Raw genomic sequence first — 23,710 nt, 5'->3', positions numbered from 1 at the left:
ACAGTCAGTATGAAAGAGCATATTGTGTTGGTAATCTTTGGGCTGGATTAATTCCTGGCTGAAACACCCTCACCCTCAGGGTGTGTTGTGTGTGTCCTCTGTTTCTGTAAGAGAAAACCACCGGCAACCAGCACAAAGGAAGCTGAAATAGGTGAAGTGTTTTAATAGCAGAATGTTTGTTTAATCAAAATCATTCTGCATGAAGTGCGGTGAGCAGTGAAGAGGGTGAGAGGGAACAAAGCAATCCACATCTGTCATTCTATTGTTGAGCACAATTGTTCACAGTAGCTAATTCAGACCTTTGCTTTGTCGTTGTATTCTGTTAGAAAGGAACTGGGGTGTTTTGATCGCATTACAAATGATATCCCTTGAATAGGTTTGTAAAATTATTGTTGATTGCTAAAGGATATTCTAGAAAATAATTAAGGATGTCAGAAATCTGATTGCTGTGCATTATCACTGTGCTTTTTCATTTTCATTTTTGTAATTTGTTTGCTCCAAGATGAACTACAATAGCTTTCTGCCCTTATTTATTGTTTTCTGTTGGTGCTTAAATGCATAAATAATTTCTGGTATCTTGTGATGCAAAACCTGTGATGCATGCTGGATTTAACAAAGAAAAACTGATCCGGATTATTATTTTTAATGTGTTATGTGTGGTTTGTAATGTGCACTTCTCTAACGAAGCTGAGGGTGTGTTTCTCCTTTCTTTGTCAGGATCCATCATGTCTGACAAACCAGATTTTGCAGAAATTGAAACATTTGACAAAACCAAACTGAAAAAAACTGAAACCAGAGAAAAAAATCCACTGCCCACCAAGGAAAGTAAGTAAATCTAATTCAGCCTGGATGTACAATTAATAATTTGCTAAATGTGCATAATAAATAAATACTCAGAGAGCCAATAGTCCTAGTTCCTCAGGAATAACACTTTTAAGTAATTATTAATTTGGATTTGTTATCTGCTTGCACTTAACTAATTTAATTGGCCAATATAAATAATAGCTATTGTGTCTTTTAAACTGTGTGCACTGTTTGCTAAAGAAGATAATATAAAATGGACTTTGTGCAAGTTATTTGACCGGTATGTCCAGAAGCATGATAATAATATAGATTTCAAATCTAAAGTTTCCTTTAATAAAACACCATAGAGGCAGACATGTTGGACAGTTACATCATGCCCACACAAAGGATGCTGTGAAATTATATAGCCTGACAGCTTTATTGTGTCATTAAAACTTACACCAGTATTCCACTACAATAAATCTGCCAGTTTTTCAAGTGATACAAAACTCTTTTATTTTTGTATTTAATAAAAAGTACACCATTTAATAAAAAGTACACCTTATTATTATATGAGACAATTACACTCCAAGGTTGCTTAGTGCTGCCCTCTTCCGGATTATATCTATCACATCTACTTATAGTATTTGAGGAAGTAAACTCCTGCCGACATTTATGCCGCAATCAGTTTTTTAGGTGGTGCAAGAGTGTGTTGTTGTTGCTGCTGCTCTTTGAGAATTTAACAAATGTAGAATTAATCAGGTTATATATTATCCCTGTTTTACTAGTGTAAAAATCAGAGTTTTAATTTTGTTCTGTAGCAGTAGTCAGCAAAAGGATTAAACCCCAGGCCTTCAGAGTTGCTTGCATGACATTTAGGAGAAAGCTGATCTAATCTCTCCTTAGTATATGAGGCTTTTAAAAAAGGCATTTGATATAGATTGCTGGCTCATCTGTTGGTAAGAATGTCTCTCTAGCCATTCAGTTTGTGATACAGCCAGTGCTTTTTTTCTGGGGGTACGCATACCCCTAAACATTTTGTGAAATCTAAGTTTGGCCTCATTGAGAGGCAGTATTTCAATATGAGTAGGAAAATGAGAGTGCCCCTAAACATTTTTTTTTTTAGAAAAAAAAATCACTGGATACAGGCATAGACCCTTGTGCCCAATACTATTTTGGGGGAAGTTGCTATAATTCTTAAGGACAGACCTGCACTGGATTTACCCTGTACAGCAGGGTAGGGGAACCTGTGACAACATGGTGCTCTCTAGACATTGTTCGACTACAGCTCCCATCATCCCTGATGGTTGGCCATACTGGCTGTGGCCGACATACACAGTTGACATTATATATGATGCATATTTATGTACATCACAATGGAAAATATTAGGTCCTGGTTATTTATAACAGAGGCAAATAACAAGAGGTCCAGCACGGCAGATTTTTGCAATGCTTGGAAACTACCACTAGCATAGCCCAGCGTAACATAAATCCTCACTGCATTGCCCACCTATAAGTAAGAAGACCATCAGAGCAGGGACTTTGGGCTCAAGGCCAGCAGCCCAGTTAATACAGCAAGCCGGAGGGCTCGCCACATTTCAAATAGGCTAACATCAACCATCATTCTCTAAATGCATAGGCTTCTATTCCTGCAAAACTCACCGAGATTTCCAGCCGCCATCCTCCATCCCCAGTAATATTTGATTCAGTAGAGATTGTACAGTTATTAATGACAGCAGTCTGTGGACAGAAAGGGCTTTAATTACATTTGTTTTGACAAATTGGTGTGAAGAAGAGGTTATTCTTTGATAAGTGCTTAAAAAAAACACAAGGTGCTTTACAAGTTTCCAATGTTGGCAAATGAGATTTCTCTTGTTTTCTTGGCAGCCATTGAACAAGAAAAGAAAAGCAAAAACACACCCTGAAGTTGGACCAGAAGATATGGCCAATATATCCTGCTGTGGGGTTTTAAGTTCTAAGTTTTTTAACTTTGCTGTTCATTGACTTGGCTCAGCTTTTCTTCTTCATTTTCAAAGCCCTTTTTTTTCTTTATTGGTGCAGCAGAGATTTTTTCAAGCAATTGCTCTGAAATCAATCAAATCTGATTTTTATAATTCCCCAAAGGGACTGCAATCCTGTGTCCAATGTACATATGGCAATTTGTCAAAGATGTACACTTTCGCTGTCTGTCAATAGAAAATATTATTTTCATATAGTATCCTCTGTAGAACCTCACAATAAACCACTTTTATGTGTTATCCTTATTAAGTATTGAAACACGCTGGCACAAAAGAGTTCCACATCCAGAAAAGCCTATCTGTGAATGCTCTCAGAAATAAGATGTAACTATTGGGCCACAGTTAAATATCAAATTTACAGGGAAATATCTCTTGTGGGAAGGGATCATAAAAGATAAAATGAATTAAGGTTTGTTTATATAATCATTTTCTGATACCTTTTTTGACATACCTCTACTTAGAAACCCTAGAACCAAAGGCCATTCGATGAAACTGAATGGTGAGAGATTGAGAACATACAAAAGGACGTATTTCTTCACAGGACATATAATTAAAACTTACGGAATTCAGTGCCAACAGCTTTAGCCACAAGAGGGAGGGGTAGAGCTTGCAGTACTAAACTGCTCCACAAGAGGGTAGTTAGCCATCATCCTAATCATCCAAGGTGTTTTCCAAACCACGTTTTAGGAATGGAAGAGAAAATATATACTGTTTCCAAACCTGGAGTGGAGATTGGATTCTTCTACAGGGTGGAGAATAAGGCCTGGTGGCCAAGAACTTCTGGCTGGCAGATTGTCACCTTTCCTTACTAAGAAGTGAGAGAGAGAGAGAGAGAGAGAGAGAGAGAGAGAGAGCATGCAATCTAGAAAGCACAAGCCACTTAAAAATTAAATATTATTATCTGTAAAACAGTTAAAATAAGCCACATACATTCCTTGGCCTTACTTGTGCCGTGTGGATGTGGAATTCCAGGGTTCTTGCACATTCTGTTTCAAATGCAACAGCAGTGATTCATCTGCACATAGCTCAAGAGCAACTGCTTTGCTTGCAGAATGCCCCAGGATTAATCCCTGGCATCTAGAAGCGTGGCTGGGAAAGATCCAAGTTTAAAACTTTGGGAAGCCACTGCCAGGCAGTGTACCCGGTATCTTTAACAGCTGCCCCCCCCCCCCCGATCAAGTAAAACAATAGAAATACTTAACTAACTGACCAATCACATCAGTTCTGCCCCCCAAAAGTCCTGTCCCCCTAACAAAAATCCTGGCTTTGCCCATGGTCCTAACCCCTCCAATGCAGGAATCTCAACATATGGTTCCCCATCCAATTTGAAGCTATACCTGCTTAATATTTTTGCAAATGTTCTAGTAGTTTTATTACTACACCACTAAGATGGTTATCAACACACTTATGCACCCTTTCCTGAAAATCATCTATAAATTAAGACTGATCTCAAGTTAGGAGAATATAAGTTTCAGTCTTAGACACACAACCACTCTTCCTCAGATGACCTGTGCAGATCAGTATTGCCCCTTCCCTACTTATCAAATAATCCATCTGATGATATGGGAGGGGCAATTTGTTCCCTTGCCTTCATAGGGCTGAACTCCATGGAGAGGTTTAAATCTCTAGGCTGAGTCCAGCTCCACTATGGTAATTGTAATACAAATCGCCTTCTCCTCACTCATCAGATTGATTGATGAGGGAGGAGGGGGCAATTTACATCATCAGGGTATTGGACTGTGCCTACTTTTTTGCGTCTGTCACTAACAAAATTGGTGGGGTTTAGGGGGATCTTTAAAAAAAGGAGTGAGTGATGGGGCTGATTAGCAGCTGGGCTTCTGGTTAGCCATCACTGCTGCTGAAGGAATTTGGTAAATATGGTGCATATGATTTCCACAAGGAATTTCACACAGAAGTCACTGGGGTCGCAGCATTGCAGAGGAATGTGCCCAGATTTTATCAGTTAGGCCACTTATCTGCTTATTGCAACCTTCTCGAGAAAAGAGAGGATGTCCATTTTGGAAAAGCATAAAGGGGATATCTGCCAGTCAGTTGGTCAGATTTTTATTTTATTTTTTGTAATAAAGGGGGTGTCCTTCACATTGTCTAAAACAATAACATTCTTGGGTTTAATGTTAGTAGTGTCCTGCTAACATTACCTAGGTTGATGGCTATCTGACCCTAGGCTATAGACTGCCACCTATCAGACGCCCTACTATGATGAATGTTTAACATAATTCAATTTGCACACTAGATACGTCTTATCATAAAGCTTCAGTCCATCCCCAAAGGTTCAGCCCAAAGCTGCAAATTCCTGCTGATAACATTTCTATAGAAAGCTTCTTTGGGGACCTAAGACTGCTGGGACAAACAAAGATAAGTCATGTGTTACTCATGGTCACAGAACTAAAGGCATTTCATTGTACAGCAGGTATAATTGTGGAGAAAGACACATTCATTTTCATTTTTTTGCATATAATGTATGGGAGATTTGAAGGATACTTGTTAGAAAGGAGACAGTAAGACTTCCACCTGCCCTGTTAGGCTTGCCAGCTCTCCCAAACTCTGCATCTAAGAAGTAACTTCCCTTCCAATTGATTTAACACTGTAGTATTATAAACTGGGATAGGAGAGATAAAGATATCTCAAGTACCTCAACCGGTATTATAGCCTTGAGCTGCAGTTGTTGTTTCTGCCATCTGCAACAACCCTACTAGTACCAGGTCTGCTATTTGAACTGCAAGAGACAGTAACATAGGAGTCAGCAGTCATTCTAAATCCACAGCATCTGCAAACACCTGGAATCTGGATGTCCTGGTGCCAATAAATTAATCACAAGAAAATACATTGGGAGTGGATGCAAATTTCTCAGATCAGAAGTCCAGCCTTTGGAAAGATATTTGAAAGTTCCAATGATTGTTCTGAACTCTGTTTTGACATAATGTTTTGAACTAGCTATATATTCTGATAGGAGATGGGTGAAATATTTCATGCCACATATTTGCACACCTAGATCAGGGGTGGAGGGCCTGTGGCCCTCCTTCAGTATTGAACTACAGTTCCTATCATCCCCAGTAATTGGTCATGCTGGCAAGTGTGATAGAATCTAAGACTATCTGGAGCACCACCTTGCCCCTGTCTTGCATCCTCTGAGGCTTGGGTGTGGAGGGATTCCATTCATGAGATTGTCTGCTAACAAGTTGTGTTTAAATGCCCTATTCAACAAAGCAATTTCATCTATAAACATCCAGCGGGAGTCTCTCAGTCAAAAGAAGCATCATACTAATTGAGAAGGAAATGTTCACTGTGGCAAAAATCTACAGGAAGGGGGGGCGGGGAGGAGAGCAGGTATAATTCTCACTATTTATGTAAAATTAGGTTTCCAACATGTGTTTCAAGCTGGTGGTCTTCAGGGTCCATATAATTACACATCGTTAATAAAATTAATTACACCTCACCACTATATTTTGTGAGCAAACTAATATATATGAGAAACACAAACAAACAAAAAATGGATAATGTTAAAAGGATAGTACTGAATGTAGGGTTGATTACAGTGCAATTCTATAATATCTGCCAAGAAGGAAGCCCCACTGAGTCCAGCAGGGACTCCTCTCAGGTAAGTGGATATGGGAACACATATTTAGTGCCTTTAAATGGGAAGATAGCACATTGCTCTTGAATGTCTTCAGATAGTCATCTCCAATTATATATGTGACTACAAGTGGTTAAGTTGAAAACAAAACAGTGCAGGGAAATGAGTCATCCAAGAAACCTTCCCCACCCCGTTGTGAGTTTCTGTATAGTATATGGCATCACACATAGGGGATGTATTCTGACCTCCCATGGAGAGCAATGCAGATGAACACAATAAAGAAAGGCCTTGTTATAGGTCTTTAAGGAAGGGGAGAATCTTTGTAATTACCCAGGTGTTGTTGTTGTTATTGCAGAGCTTTGCAATGTAGGATCTGATGCCTGGGCAAGGGAGCAAAAGTTGGATTTTTTTGGAGGCATTACCTGCTATATATATATAATTTTCAAATGTTCCTCTCCACTTTTCACACATTTGCGCCATAGCGGAATAGTTGTAACTATCATTCTATTCAGTTTCTGCCAACTATCCCAACCGCATATCCCTGACACAGTGAGACTGCCACCTTGGACACACTTATCTGGGAGTACCTCCTATTGGAATTATTTTGAATTTATGAGTAAACCTTGATAGAATGAGGTTTCTCATGGCTGCATGTAGTTTCACCATTTTCTCTTTTTCTTATAGTTTTTAAAATCGTTTGATTATAGGAAACAATTAATATTCCAAAATAGCATATACAGTACAACATGAACACAGCTAAACAGTATAGCTGCATATAACAATTCCTTATAAAATCAAATCCGAGGTGCAGGTAAGGAGAAAGATGTCTATGTTATATTTTTCCATTTAGGCAATACAGTACAGGGGACTACCCTGTAAAACTTATTATTTCCCAACTTCTGACTGCTGTTATACTTTCCCCGCTTTTTATTGACTTTGGGATAAGGCCAGTATAGAACCTCACTGCCCTAATCCTGTAGGAACCAGATGCCAATACCATAAATATAGCTAGATCCATGGGATACCAACACATAGAATACATCACCCAAGATGATGTGATGACCACAGGCTTCATTCATTCATTTTGCTAGGCAGGCAGTGCTTGTGAGCCATTCAATAACAATACTGGCTTAATAAAAAAATTCCTTCCAGTAGCACCTTAAAGACCAACTAAGTTAGTTCTTGGTATGAGCTTTCGTGTGCATGCACACTTCTTCAGATACACTGAAACAGAAGTTGCCAGATCCTTCTATATAGTGAGAAGGTGGATACACTGTTTCAGTGTATCTGAAGAAGTGTGCATGCACACGAAAGCTCATACCAATAACTAACTTAGTTGGTCTTTAAGGTGCTACTGGAAGGAATTTTTTTATTTTGACCATGGCAGACCAACACGGCTACCTATCTAATACTGGCTTACAATAACAAGCCACAAGGGGTGGGGGAGAGACATTAAAATAATTAATAAATGGCTGTAAAGGGGGGTAAGGTAAACTCCCAGAAGACAACTCTGTCAAAAGAGATTAGCCATGAGAACTCAGAATACCATATGCAGTCTTACTCCAAGCATTCCTGAGGCATATGGCTGAAAACAGAGTGCTTGGGTTCTTGGTCTGATCCAGCAGGATAAGGATTCTTGTTATGTTCTTACCTTTTGTCTAATTCTGCTGTACAGAATCTTCAAGTTCCATGGTAACTTTCAGGATTTTTTTTGCCTTCTTTACTGACACCCACCAAACTATTAAAGATCAATTCAGGACTGCAGTTGGGGAAATAAATGCAGTACTGTACACAAAAGCAGCAGGTGCTTCTGTTGTATTGTTGGGGACTCTAAAGCGGGAGTGGGGAACATGTGGCCCGCCAAATGTGGAGCTTTCATTTGACTTAGAACAATACCATTATCATCCTAGTCAAAGGATGAGGAACCTGTGGTCCTCCAGATGTTGTTGGACTCCACTTTCATTCAACCCTATCCAGCATGGCCAATGGTCAGGGATTATGGGATTATAGGAGCTGTAGTTCAGCTACATCAGGAGGCCCTCAGGTTCTCTACCCCTGTCCTAGTCAGTAGGCTGCTTTTCAGTAGATATAGGGTTAGGTTTGCCCCGTTAAGAAGACAATTTCATAATCCTCTTGCCACCTTTTCCCTGGCAGAGAACGTCTGCTTTTTCAGTGTTGCACCACAGGAAGAAATTCAACAGTTGAAGCCTCCACTATTTCCCTCCATGCTAGGAAAAGCAACTCATTGCATTGCCCAACAACATTGTGAGAATGAGAGGTGGGCTCCCTCTTCACTACCAAAAACAAACTATCCTTTCCCTCCAAGGGCTTCCCATTGCTGCTAATCACTTCATCACCGCAGGGCTGTGAAAAGCCCAGATTGCAACTAGATTAATTTACCAAAAACAGTTAACATTTTTATCAGAGCAGTCAGCTACATTCCACTGAAAGTGTCTGACTGATGTTGAACAGTCTATGAAATGCAACCAGGACTGATGGGTTTCCAATGAAATCTGACACTCTGCAAAACTTACCTGGCTTCAGGCTGTGAAGAATGTCGGCATTATTGCTAGTCTTAGTTTAGTACTGTTTATATATCGCCTTTCTTCTGCAATGGAAATCTAGGCAGCATACATGGTGTTTCCTGGTGGTCAACTATCCAGGTACTGATCAGACCCGAACATGCTGAGCTTCCTTGAATTCCTGGGTTCAGATTCTTACACAGCACTGGGAATTGTAGAGTTGGAAGGGACCCTGAGGATCATCTAGTCCAACCCCCTGCAATGCAGGAATATTCAGTTGAACACGTGGCCCTTCTGATGCTGGGTACCACAATGGCCACGGTGGATGTGCCTGATGGGAATTGGAGTCCAGCAACATATTGAGAAGGGACGCGGGTGGCGCTGTGGGTAAAACCTCAGTGCCTAGGACTTGCCGATCGTATGGTCGGCGGTTTGAATCTCCGTGGCGGGGTGAACTCCCGTCATTCGGTCCCAGCTCCTGCCCACCTAGCAGTTCGAAAGCACTCTTAAGTGCAAGTAGATAAATAGTGGGAAGGTAAAAACGGCGTTTCCGTGTGTGGTGCTGGTGCTGGCTCGCCAGAGCAGCTTCGTCACGCTGGCCACGTGGCCTGGAAGTGTCTCCGGACAGCGCTGGCCCCCAGCCTCTTAAGCGAGATGGGCGCACAACCCCAGAGTCGGTCACGACTGGCCCGTACAGACAGGGGTACCTTTACCTTTAACATATTGAGTGTCATAAGTTCTCAATCCTCGATGCAGACTGAGTACTAAGATAGATGATCCAATGGGTCTGGATTTATCTACCGAAGCTTCCTACGCACCTAATTTAGAAGTCTTAAGTCTTCATAAAGATATATTATCAGAGTGCGCCTGCAGCTATGAATTTCTGACACAATTTACTATTCAAGTACTTAATGATTAGGTAATTGTTTTTGGCAAAATGCAATGGACGAACACAAACAGAACATAAAGATTAGATAGATAAGGATTTCAGACTTTTAAAACAAATTTTTTTTTTGAAGGTGCTAAATAATGACTTTTATGCGAAAACCCTCTTCAGATTTGCCAGCCATGTTCCCATCAAACTCTTTATTATAAACAGGCCCTTTCCCGGGCTCTCTGGAAGAAGAGCTATCTTCCCAGGATGTTAATGATTAAGAGAGTGACTCCAGCCAGAGTTTTGTCTTCCCTGCAGGAATACATTCACTCTGTGAAAGCTCTGGGCTCATTAAGAGGTATTTTGCATTCATTACATTCTCACTAGCCCACTGTTTTAATCCTCTGGTTGCAAATGTTTGTTTGCAGCTTTGCCAGACTGGCTCCAGGTTTCCCTTTCACATGATCTTGGGTGATGATAAGTTCCTTCTATTGCTTGCTAATAAACTTGGAGTCAAGGGGAAATTGTCTTTCAGAGGGAAGGAGCCCTGGGCCTGCCCTGGCCATGTGGCTTATGCTGCAGTATGGAACTGGCTACCAAAACAGCTGGTGAAATGTTTCAGTGATGCCTTGTTTCATAGGCAAGGAATTTTACACTCTGTGTATGTGTATATGTATGTTTTCATATTTATATCCCACCTTTCCTCCAAGAAGGTCAAGGTGGTATACATAGTTCCCCTCCTTCCCATTTTACCTCACAACAATCCTGTGAGGTAGGTTAAACTGAGAGATACTGACTGGCCCAAGGTCACCCAGTGAGCTTCATGGCTGGTTTCATATTATGAGAAGTGGTGTCTTCTGTTTCACAAAAGTTGTCCTTTTTTTTTTTTTTGCAAAGAGATTCCTTGAGAACAAGTTTAATTGCAGATACTTGAACCACTTTTTCTGGAGTTATTTAATGGAGTTTGGTTATGTTATTCCAGAGTAAATTGTTTTAGGAGTTCAGCCAAGTGGTACTAGTCCTGGGTTCATATCCCAGCTGTCATTAGCTCAGTTAGTGATCTTGGAAAATTAATTACCGGTGTCATTTTTTCATCCATAAAGTAGGAATTAAAGTCATCTGCCTCACAGAGTGATTAAGAAAATAAACAGGTGAGTGAAATATTAATTGTTTTTAGAAAATCAAATGAATATTGCCCTAACTATAGGATGGGCATTGCGTCTCATACAGATCATGTCTGATGGAAACTTAAGAACAGAGGTGAACTTTATCATAGTTATACTGGCATAGGGAGCCGAAAACGGGATTTATCCTGCAAAATACTCAGAAAAGCAGATTGTCCCTAAGCTTTTCACTACATAGTCTTTCAGGAGTTAGATCCACTGAACAAAGGAGCACTTGTTTCTGAGCAAACATGCATAGGCTTCCACTCTAAAATGAATTTTCCCCCCATGCCAAATGATGCTCCCACTCACAGCTTTCCATAGGCCCAGAAGACAGTGTTCTGTGGCAGCTGGAAAACTAATCTATTGCATGATGAGCTTAATAAATACTTTCCTTTTGCATATGCTAGAGAAAAGTCCATTGACAATTCCCAGTCACTTCTGCTTTAGATGTTTGTATGCAATGGAAGATTCCCTGAAATTGCCAGGGTCTCTATTCTGCTTGTCCAAAGTCAAGTTATAAAGAATGGATGGGCTTTTGTGCAAAAAAGTACAATCACCAGCTTTTATTTTCTGGAAGGAACCTGTCGCCTTAAGCTACTGCATGCTGAGGAGAAACTAATTGGGTAAAAGCAGGATTGCCAAAGTGCCTGGCCTAAACTGGTACTGATAGAATGTTCTAAGCCTTAGAATCTGCTGCTGCTGCTTGTTTTTGTTTTGTTTTTTAAATCCTAGCTGAAACCTCAAGTCTATGGCCAAATCCACAGCACATTAACTGTGGGATGGCTCCTGCAATGGCTATTGGGACTTCATTGGAATCATCAAGCATTGTAGCCATTTTTCCCCCAGAGAGAGAAAAAACTAAAATAAAAATAAAATAAAATAATAGATCCTGATTTTGGGGGAATGGCAGAAGAGATGGTGGTGAGAGACCTTGGGTAAGGAAGGGGAGGTGTTTGTTTGTTTTAAAAGAGAAAGCAAGTGCACTTCAGCTAAAGTCAAAAGCTCCCTTAATTGAATTAAAAGTTCTCTATTGTTAGGCAAGTTTGCCCTTCTTCAGAATCACTACAGAGATTCAGATGGCAACTACCTCCCGGCCTTTTGAAGTGCACCATCAGGCGGTTCCTTTGCTATCTTTTCAACCATTGGATCAGAAGCTCTTTTATCATTGGGCAGCAAATAGACGCCCTTCAGGAGCTCAGCTTATAAATAACTTGGGATTTTGGTTGCTGTAACTTTCTTTATTCTGGATTATCTCTCATTTGGCATAGAAAAAAAGGATCTTAGCTGTGTGTCCTCCTCCCCGCTCCTATCTAGAAAAAGCCTATGTTGTCTGGGGGGGAAAGCTTTTGGATCTGCTAGTGGAATACAGAGTCACCATGAAGAGGGGCACCTTTGCCATCCTTACTGTTATTGGAATTTACGGAGAGATCTTCAGGATATCAGCATGGTAGGAGCTCAAGCCTCACTGCTACTAGGTGGTTCGCACCCACTTCAAAAAGGATGGCCTTAAAATTCTGTTCAATGAGGTGTTTTATTGTTGTTTTTCTCTCTTTCCCTCCTTCAGGTCCGTGAACAACTTTTTGATGTCAGGAACCCAGGTAATTCCCACCCACCCCTTTTCAATATTGTGAGTTTAAATAGCTTTCAATGTAGTCTGCTTGAATGAAGTAACCACATCTGCTGATACAAAGCTACAATTCCTTCTGCAGAATGGAAGGGAACTGGATAGAAACTGGCTGTTTCAAGGATGTTTGGGGGGGGGGTTGAGAGAGAAAATAAACACCTCACTTCACCTCTTTTTGGGTCTGTTAAAGGCATATTTGACATATTCGTCCAGTGTGGCTGCTGGTGCCCTACGTGGAATTGAAGAGTGTAAGTACCAGTTTGCCTGGGAGCGTTGGAATTGTCCTGAGAGCACCCTGCAACTCTCCACTCACAATAAGCTGAGAAGTGGTAAGTGGATTTCTGCATGTCCTTTCCTACAGTCAGGTCTGTCTGGGTTCTGTGGTGGGCAACTTCTAATGAGGAAATGTGGGCTTGTTGGCAATGTCAGGCTTTGATCCTGGAATGTGTGAAGAAATGAACAGACGAAAATGCTTTTGGAACACATTCAGAGTTGGGGTTTTTAAATGAATAAATTATCATTTATTGCGTCTCGCCTCACCCTTCTTCTAAGGAGATAAGGCTGGGGCACAAAGTTCTTTTGCACTCCTTTCACCTTTCACAACAACAGCCTTGTGAGGTAGGTTAGACTGAAAGTGAGCAACTGGCCAAAGGTCACCTAGTGAGCTTCGTGGCTGAGTGGAAATTGGAAGTAAAGTTTCTTCAGCTCTTTTCTCACAGTCTAACCACCATCAACCTGGCTCTCATTTCCATCACTACTGAAGAACAGGGAAAGTGCTTCCAGATCAGGGGGTACTTTTTCCCGAGAGACCTCTCCCTCTCAAAAAATAACACATTGGATTTACCCAAGAACATATCTATATATTTTAAAGCTACAATCTCTCTTCCTATTTATCTTGTTTGAAAAAAAGTCAAACTATCTTACAAAATGCAAATGGAAGGAATCCATCTCCAGAATAAGAAGAGCTAAACAAACAAAACAAAACTGCTGTGTTTTTAGATGATTTCTGATATTTTATTATTTATTGTTATTTCATTTTATAATGTATGTCATTTTAGTTTTAACATACTGTTTTAAGGCCCATGTGTTTGCTGTCCTGGACTTCTTTAGGAGGAGGTGTGGGATATAAATTCAATAATACATTAAATGGATGGGTGCAATTCTATGCCAGTCTACTCAGAAGTACATCCCATTGAATTCAATGAGATGTACTCCAAGATAAGAAGGTACAGGATTGAAGCTTCAACAGTAATACAAGAATAAGTGAACTTGTTTCAGCTCCAGCTTTCTGAAAATAATTACCAGCTGAAGTACCTAGTACTGTATCTTCATATTTAGGTGGCTACATTTTTGTTTAAGACATTTTTGTTTAAGAATGGTTTTATTGTTTTTAGTTTGAGTCTGTATCTTTGGTATTTTATTGTATTGCACACAGCTTCTGTAGCTTTTAACTATAAAGTGGTATATAAACCTGTGAAATAAATAAATATTAGCAGCAGCAGCTTTATTTCCCAAGAGCTTTTAGAACAGTACCTTCTCTGTACTTTCGCCAAACAGGCATGCCAACTTTGTATGATATGACTCTAAAGCAAGATAGTTTACCAGCCCAATAGCTGGGATATAAAAGTTGTGATCATAGACTTTTTTGTTTCTGTGTTAAATGATTGTATATATTCCATAATGCTCTGATGCTAGTGATACACAGACCATGTTTAGTGCAGAAAAATAAAACCTGCTTAGTGTCAAGTATTATATATCAATGCTCATGTTATAGTGGATTTATAAAAGGGATCTAGAGACCAGGAAAGAGTAGAAGAAGAAATGTAGGGGACAATTTTGGCCTTTTCTTTTCTCCTGATGCTGACTGGTCCTTCTTTCAGCTACCAGGGAGACGTCTTTTGTTCATGCCATTAGCTCAGCTGGTGTAATGTACACTCTTACCAGGAACTGCAGCATGGGAGAATTTGAAAACTGTGGCTGCGATAACTCAAGAAAGGGACATGCAGGTGAGACCTCATCTTGGTGGGCATAATTCTGGAATGAGTTCATTACGTATTGCTTTGCTTTTCACACTTCTAGGTGGCAGAATCTCCATCTCTGCGCTTTGTGCCAGCTGTTTTTGGTTGCTAAATCTGGCTTCCCAATAGCAAGAAAGATACAATTCAAACTAAATTATAATTAAAATATATTTCTTAGCCCCTACTTTCATTCTGGTCCAAACCTGGCTATTACCAGTTTCCCTGTTTCTTCTGTGATACCTCCATGTGCTCAAACCCATTTCTGTTGGAAGATTCATACCAGTTTGCAAATTATGTTATTTTTGTCCCCCCAGGTGGAAAAGGATGGGTTTGGGGAGGCTGCAGTGACAATGTTGAATTTGGTGAAAGAATTGCCAAAAAATTTGTGGATGCTTTGGAGACAGCACATGATACCAGAGCTTCAATGAATTTGCACAATAATGAAGCAGGGAGACTGGTAAGTGAGAAAATATGTAGTCTTCATTTGAAAAATACTTCTTTTAGAATGTGTAAATGGCCAAAGAGAAGAGTGACCTCAGAGTCGCCCCTTCAGGCTGTCCTTTTCTGAATAAGCTGACTGACTCACTGATTTCATGGGCTGACTGGAAATAAGGGTTGTTCAACACTGAATGCGGGCAGAGTCACCTTATCAGGCCCTCAGGGTGAATTCCTGATTAATTTTACCTGCTTCTTATTTTCTGAAATAGAGATGGGGCATACCTAATTGTTTTAAGCAGGATGGAGAAACTACCACTTCAGTGGGTTACTTTAAAAACAAAACAAAAAAACCCCTTACAATTGTATTCATTTGTATTCGGTTGCAACAAAACAAGAAAATAGTAAAAATGTATTTATTTATTTCATAAAATTTATAGACCGATTGATTGTAAAAAACACACACCCTTAGAGCAGTTGACAAAAACTAGAGACAGTAAAATCAAGAAAAATGTACAACCCCACTTTAAAACATACCAAAGTTAAAATGCTGAAACAGATTAAAATCACCTCGTTTTCTAAGCATCTGGATTGGTTTGTCTAAATAGGAATGTTTTTAGCAAGCGCCGAAAAGAGTGCAGGTCTCAATAGGCAGGTAGTTCCACACTGTAGGTGCTGCCACACCAAGCAGTCAAGTTCTTACAAATGTGGAACAGGTATTATGTGGCACCTGTAGTAGTGCCAATTTGGTTGAAGCGGTCGAGGTATGGCATAGGTATGGCAAAGTGATCTCATAGGTAAACTGGTTCCAAGTTAAGAGTTTTATATACTAAGAGCAGTGGGGGTTTTTTCCTAAAAAAAGTTAATGGGTACTCTCATTCTGCACTAACTGCAGATTCCAGATTAAGCACGAGGGGAGCCCCACATAGAGTGTATTGCAGTAATGCAGTAGAGTGCATTGAAGTAACCAATGCATGAACTGTTGTGGCAAGGCTTTCCTGTTCCAAGAATGGCCATAGCTGTCGAACCAGCTGCAGTTGGTAAAAGGCACTTGTAGCCACTGAGACTACCTGAGCCTCCAGTGACAGAGCTGGATGCAGAAGCACCCTGAAACTGCTCCTTCAGGAGACAAGCAACCCCACCTAGGGTAGAAAACTGAACAATTTCTCAAACACATAAACCAAAAATATACACTTTGCTTCTATCCATATGGCTACCAGACCCGTAATCGGCTGAGCAAAATTGTTGCCTGCTCTCTGTTAGGTGGATCAGTTTTCTGTTCTAGGCTCTCTGGTCATGGTTCAACCTAGTGGCTTGGACAAGTCTCATCATGACTCCTCCTCACTCTGTTTCAAAACAAGGGAATGTTTTTACACAAGGGTGATCAGTTCTGTTTGATTAGTGTGATGCAACTGAATTTTTAAAGAAGCAAATTTCTGGTTTAATCTCTGTTGATATATAATATGACTTTAAACAATGTGTTCTGTTAAGCACATTTTTGGGTGCAATGAAGATTAACCTCTTAGGCAAAGGACTAGCATCCTATACATTCCTGATAGAAGCATGCCAGTCTTGAGTATCTTCTGGACTGAAAATTCAAGCTGCAATTCTATGCCTACCGGGGAGTAAGCCCCACTGAACACAGAGGAATGATTTTTGAGGAACATGCATTGGATTGGATGGCATGCTGCTTCCATCTAAAACAACTCCACATAATTAGGAAATTTAGCTCCTGGAAAATAAATACTTTTAAGATGTAGGAAAATAACTTTTAAGATGTAGGAAAGCTTCTGATAGCATTATTCCAAATCTTGGTCACTGAGGCCCAGTGTTGGCATTCATCATGGTGGGCTCAACATGGTTATCACTGGTCAGCAGCTTCCTTAATTAAGAAATAAATATTAAAAGCTTTTAATGGCATGGTGCTAAACCCAGGACTATAAATGGAAGCACATTTTGCAAAGGCTGCAGGTGCTATTAACTTAATTTCCCCAGAATTACTACTATATTGGGGTCTAGGGGCATTCTGGGTAAATTAAGCCCTGATGGGAAGGAAGACAGTTGCTGTTTATCATACACTTTATACCTGCCTAAATTCCCTCTCCTACACAACTTTTAAAAATGTGAGCAGTGCTTTTTTCCTAGACTTTTTAATAACAAAAAAGAGGTTTTGATACTGCGTACCCTTGAGTACCCCCTGGAAAAAAACCTGTACTGGGTCCTCTTTTGCTTGCAATAAGGTGTCCTTCAGATGTTATTTGACTCTCCATCAGCCACAGCCAGGAATGATGGGAGTTAGAGTCCAGCAACATCCGAAGGGCACCTGTTGGCTTCTCTCCTACTAAGGGCAAATGAAGACGGCCACTATTACAGCTGTCTTGCCTGGTGCTTCTCTTCTCTGTGTCTCACTAAATGTTATGGCCCACATCCTCTCTCTGCCCCTTGCGATGTACATCAGTGTGAAACTGGGGGCTGGGCACAGAGGGCACATTTCTCAGGCTCATTCCAGACTTGGTGTTCTTAATTGTTCTCCTCTCCTCCCAAGGCTGTAAAAGCAACCATGAAGAAGGTTTGCAAATGTCACGGGGTCTCCGGGAGCTGCAGCATCCAAACCTGTTGGCTGCAGCTTTCAGATTTTCGAGAGATTGGAAATTACCTGAAGATCAAATACCGCCAGGCTCAGAAGCTGGAGACAGACAAGAAGAGAATGAGAGCGGCAAACAGTGCAGACAGTCGTGGAGTCACACTTGAGACCTTCAGCACCCTGCTATCCGGTGAACTTGTCTACTTGGAGGACTCTTCTGACTACTGCGTCAAAAACATGACCTTGGGCCTCCGCGGCACTGAAGGACGAGAATGCCTGCAAGGCGGTACAAACCTGTCCCAGTGGGAGAAGCGGAGCTGTAAAAGGCTCTGTTCAGAGTGTGGGTTGAAAACGGAGGCTAGGCAGACAGAAACAGTCACCAACTGCAACTGCAAGTTCATCTGGTGTTGCACCGTGAAATGTGAACAGTGCAAAGAAGTAGTCACCAAACATTACTGCTCCAGACAAGACAGCTCTTCCTCCAATAACACTCGGAGGCGAAACAAAGGACGCAAATCAGCAGCTGTCTAACTACTACCTATGACAGCCTTCCAGCGAACTGTTAAATGATCACATTTCAGGCATACAGTATTTTTTTACTTGGAGCATCCAGAAAAGCTTTATATATTTGGACCATGCTTACGCAAGTCACCCGCCCTCCCATTCTGGACACATCTTCAATTTGACCAATATTTGGAACAAAACTCCCTTCCTCTAATGTGCGAGGCAACCATGTATTACGTGACTCAAATCTGAATAATATGAGTGGCTGTTTTAATGTGTGGGTTAAATCCTACTATGTGAAGCAGCCCTCCATGTGTCAAACTCCATGCTGTTTGTCTGTGTGGCCTTATCTTGTTTTTCAGCAATTCATCTGTTTACTCTGGCAGTAAGTTTCTATTCTCCATCAAAATTTTATTTATGATGGTGCTTCTTCTAAACACTTGAAGGACACTTGATGTATTTGTAAAATTTTGTATGTGAAGATGTAGTTAATTACACTAGGGGAAACAGCAGTTTATGAAATTCTATGCCAATAAAATGCTTCAAAGACAAAAAAAAAAAAAAAAAAAAAAATATTTGGAACAAAACTGATACTCATTCAACGTATTTGTGCCGCTCCCCACCCCCCACAATAATATACTCCACGCCACTTCTGCTTCAGGTACCTATTTCCCTACTCTCACACAATTTAGAGCAATATTCTGCCCTATAAAGCATCCCGATATTATAAGGATCTGTGGTCCAGGCTGGAAACTGAGATTTTTGAGTGTTTTAACTTTTCTCTGGTGTGTAAGGGGGACAGGCTGTTGGAATAAGATAGCCACATATCCCATACCTTCCAGGAATCCATGTGCATACGCAAAAAATAATAAAACTAGGAACTCCCAGAACCAGGCCCCCACAAGGAGGAAAGTGGCGCAAGGGCTCTGGCAGGGACCTAGAGCCCTTCCCCCACTTCCCAAAGCCCAGTGGGAGCTAAAGCCTGAGAGCCCTCACACTGCCTTCCGAAAGCTGGGGATCGCAGCTTTGCGCAGGTGGGGTGAGGGGAATATATAAATTGAGAGTGGATTTCTGCTGCTCTCCATTTATTTATTTATTTATTTATCCCCCTCCCTCCCCAAACAAAGCTGCGATCGCGTAAGTTAAACAAGCGTAAGATGCAAGTTACCTGTATGCTCCTTAAGCTTAGATTGTATACTTCCAAGGTTTTCCAGTTTACTTCTAAAGCTTCATAGTTAGCTGTAAGTGCACTTGTAGTCACTTTATTGTCTGTTTCTGGTTGAAAAGCCTTCCTTTTTAGAAGTACCAAATGCAAAGGTATGAAGTCCAGATTTCAATATTGTCAAAGCTAAAATGGTAGAACAAATTTTCCCAGGTCCGGTTTACAAAGTCAGGGAAAATCATTTACCATTATTATGGAAATGCCTGATGGTTCTCTTATGTGCAGCCTGGTTCCCATTAATATTTTCTCATGTGGTTGCAGTAGCACAGCTGCTTGTGTGTATGGAAATCTGAACGTGTGAACTGTTGCACAGTGATTTTCACACCCACCATGTGATGAGATCATGACAGAATTAAGTTATGTGGGATCTAAAGCAATAGGGACTAAATGGCCATTGTGTTTTCAACAAGATAGGTTTTTGCCTCTGCAAGTTATTGCATGTATACGATGTATGTACCTCACCCCTTCAGGCAACCAAGTTGAATGCAAAATCCGCCAAAATAACACTTGATGGAGAAATATGGGTTGTCTGAATCCTTACAACATACACTATGTTTATTCTTGAATGTATCTAATGGAATTCACAGGAAAGTGTAAAGAGTCGGCTTCTTTGTAATGCTGCATGTGCATCGATTGTAAATATATATATATTTTTAGAATGTGAAACATATGCACTTTTTGATGTGAGGAATTTAGAGTCCCTAGTTCTCCCTGAGGTGGGGGTAGAATACATGTCTGGGCTAAACCATTTCACGCTGCATGTGGTGTTGAGGCCTGCATGGCAGAATATCTCTTCATACCAAAAACATTAATTTCATACAGAAAACAATATCATAGAAAAAGGTTCACATGCAGACTTCGTTCAAAATACTAGTTTTCTGTATGCAAGCTGTGTTTCTGTATGGAGAAGTGTTCAGTCAGAGGAGCTCCTACCCAGGGTCTGAAGTGGTATGGCTAAAATCCAGTTTTACCACCTCACTTGAAAATAAGCCATATTTCCCCCCAGTTAGAATACACCTACTTTCTCCAACCACCACAAGGGTGGCTTTGTGGACAATATTATGCTTTACCTTCAATGCATTTTAAGTGTACTTTTCACAAAGTCATTGCAGTGGATAACCAAGCAACTTTTAATTCTCTGTTTCTGGACGAAATGCTGTGCTTTGGTGTCCTTTGCCACCTAAAATCACAATAAATTCAACAGCTATCAATTTGGTGCACTTTGGTAGCTGATCAACGTGTCCTGTTTTGAAGAGATTATTATAAGACAAGTGAAGCTGAGGCTTATTTTGCAATAAACCCTTTTTAAAAAACAAAACAAATGTTTTCTTTTTAATTTTTAAAAAAGCTGCTTAAAGTCTTTGTGTGTGCCATGTGGAGATAGCTATATACCTATGCACACACAATAATGCTACCTTAAAAAGAAGCGGGGGGTGAAGAGGGTTGCTATGGCTTGGATAGCAGCCCACAAAATTAAGCCAGACAGTGACTCTCAACAGTCCCTTTTTCTTTAGGATATAAATTGGGCAGAATACTAGATTGCAAACATTGGCCCAGTAAAAGTAAATTTCCCTTGTCGCTTTAATTTGTCTATTGTCTAATGTTCTTCAAACAATGCCGGCTCCAATTGTGTTTGATGTGGTAAATATCAGGGCTTGTTGCAAAATTCTTTATTCTAAGGAACAAGATTAACCCTTTGAACTGGAGAGTATAAGTGAAAACTTGGAGGCAGTTGTGAATGTATCTGTGGGCTCCCTGCTGTTTGCTCCTATAAACAACCTGAAGACATGCATGCCTGGGAGGGCAGGAGGAGACACTGGCTTCAGCCAAATTGGCCTCTTGATTAAATGTGTATTCCAGATCTCTTCCCGGATTCAGCTGATTATTTTGGTGCCTCAAGAGGCTATTTCCCCCCACAAGGTTTATTAGCCATTTGCCGTGTTAGATATTTGGTAGATGACCTGTGTCAAAGAACAGCTAACTTGGCTAGTTCTCAATTCCTACCTTCCCCCTTGGGATGCCAGATATTTTAAAGCAGGTCTGACCACATGGCCCCAAAGGATGATAACCAACGGGTGCCTTCTGCTATTGACTCCATTATATTATATATTTCTAAAATTTTAATCCAGTGCAAGGTTGTCACGTGGCTATTAGTTACCAGTTGCTGGAAACCAGGCTCAGATTCTGCTGGAGGGCTTCCCAAAGGCATCTGGCTGGCCACTGTAAGAACAGGATGCTGGACAAGATGGGCCACTGGCCTGATCCAGCAGGGTCTTCTTCTTTTCTGACTGCTGAACATACTTTTCGACAATTTTGAGTCCAGCATTCTTTTGTCATTTCCATCAACCTTGGTACACGCTAAGAGTTACAGATGTTGCCGTGGCTAATGCTTCAAGCTTCAGAGACTGTATGATAAAAAGTATGCTGCTTACTTTCAAATGGCTGCATGTCGTAACTGAACTATATCGTGAGAGGGATACAACCTGAGCCTGTAACCACATTGTGGAGACAGGAGGGCCACTGTGGGAACAGGAATAGCCCCAGCATTACAACTTCTCTCCTGGGTTTGACTGGGAATATGTGTGTGTTACGCAACTGCATTTCCTCTGGTGGTTATTATCCCAAGGTAATTTTAAAGACCAACAGATGGGTAATTATCATAGAATATAGTTTAGGTTACATTATTCTTCAAGGTAAAACCAATGGTGAAACCTAAATTTTCACCTTGCTCGTGTGAGCAGAGATGGGCAAACAGCAAATTAAAGGTTTATATTAATATCAGAGAAAGTGATTACAGGAATATTTCCTCAGGATATCTGTGATATTTGCAAGTGATCATAGGGGACCATTGCCACTATTTGCTTAAGAAGGGCAGGCAAGCTGAATGTACCGTGGCAGCTGCCTCTTCTCTTATATCCCTAGCCATCTATATGGACCATTGGTTGGGGAAAACAGAAGTACACCTGATTAACAATCCACAATTTAACTAAAGAAACACCAGAAGATTAATTTCTGCTGTCAGCAAAGCATCCTGTTATATTCATTCTAGGTTTGTTCCTTGGTACCAATGACACACTAATGATGGGTCGTTGCGTTGTTGTTTTTACCCATCTTAGAATAGAGACAGAAGAATGTATTTATTTTTACACCATTCATTTCCTGCATTTCCACATGGGGTTAGCAGTTGTATGAAGTGAATATTATGGCTCCCAATGCAAAGGCTCTCCATCACTCAAGCTGACATCTCCTCTCTTGAGGAGAATAAGTGACCTTTTCATATGCAGCTTAACTAGCCGGTCACACCACAACTAAATTGGGAAAAGCCATGGGTCACATCAATTCCTGGAGGCCTTAAAAACAAAAGTGAGAGGCTCTTTTCAACTTGCAAAAAAACCAAACCAAAACAAAGAAAAACCTCCCTTAACATTACAAAGTTAGAGGGTTGTAATTGCCATTTCTGATAGCCTCTTTTCCAGCATGAGCAGAGGCAGGTGCACAACACAAAATGGTGGCTAGGGGGTAATTATCAGCTGTGCAGGATTTTCAAAGCAGTCCAATAAAAGTTTGATGATGCCCAGAATTAAACTCAAATGAGGATGTGGATGAGGGCTGACCAGATAGCTGAACTTAAAATAAAGCGATATAAGAGTGCCTTTCAGAGGCATTTGAAAATATGCAGTGAAAACAGATGATGGACGAATGGGATTTGGGTGCATTAGTTCCAGCTTCTGGGTCAACTTCAAAGGCAGCCCTACATAGAATGGATTGCAGTAAGCCAATCTGAAGGTTACCAGCATGTGGATCAGGCTATCCAAGTCCAAGAAATGGCCATAGCTGTCATATAAGTCAAAGCACTCCTAGCCACTGAGGGCACCTAGACTTTTAGTGAGAGAGATGGATCCAGGTAATTAACCACTTATTGGGGCTTGGGAACCATCCCACTCCCAGAAGGCTTCTGTCCTGTCAGGATTCAGATTCAATTTGTTGGTTCTAATCTAATCTACCAATGAATCCAAGCACCAGGCCAGGGTTTGCATTGCCCCTTCCAGATCACTCGTTAAAGATAAACAGAGCTAGGTATCATCAACAAAAGGAAGACACGTTACCCCAAGTCTCCCAATAACCACTCCTAATGATTCTATATAGATGATAAATAGCACTGGGGACAGTAGTACCCTTTGGCTCCCCACAGCACAACTGCCTCGGGTCCGAACTATAATCACCCAGTGTTATTCTCTGAAATTGACTCTGGACTGGACTAGGTAAAGGTAAAGGTATCCCTGACCATCAGGTCCAGTCGTGACCGACTCTTGGGTTGCGCGCTCATCTTGCTCAAGAGGCCGGGAGCCGGCGCTTGTCCGCAGA

General features: G+C 40.8%; 1 protein-coding gene across 2 annotated transcripts; it reads left to right on the top strand.

Moving 5' to 3' along the window:
• Nucleotides 1–10,613: 10,613 nt before the first annotated feature.
• WNT8A (Wnt family member 8A) lies at nt 10,614–18,319 on the top strand. Of its 2 annotated transcripts, none has more exons than XM_081185032.1 (6): nt 10,614–10,943; nt 12,523–12,556; nt 12,773–12,911; nt 14,463–14,588; nt 14,915–15,057; nt 17,581–18,319. In XM_081185032.1, the coding sequence occupies exons 2-6, from the start codon at nt 12,542–12,544 to the stop codon at nt 18,148–18,150; spliced, it is 993 nt and encodes a 330-aa protein (XP_081041158.1). In that variant the 5' UTR covers nt 10,614–10,943; nt 12,523–12,541; the 3' UTR covers nt 18,151–18,319. The 2 variants fall into 2 exon arrangements, with proteins under 2 accessions (XP_081041158.1, XP_081041157.1); XM_081185031.1 differs by lacking the exon at nt 10,614–10,943 and adding an exon at nt 11,764–12,405.
• Nucleotides 18,320–23,710: the final 5,391 nt, after the last annotated feature.

The sequence above is a fragment of the Podarcis bocagei genome (assembly GCF_964188305.1).
Source record: "Podarcis bocagei genome assembly, chromosome: 2".
NCBI lineage: Eukaryota > Metazoa > Chordata > Lepidosauria > Squamata > Lacertidae > Podarcis > Podarcis bocagei.
Note: the sequence above shows the minus strand (reverse complement) of the source record. Positions and strands in the feature narration are given on the sequence as shown.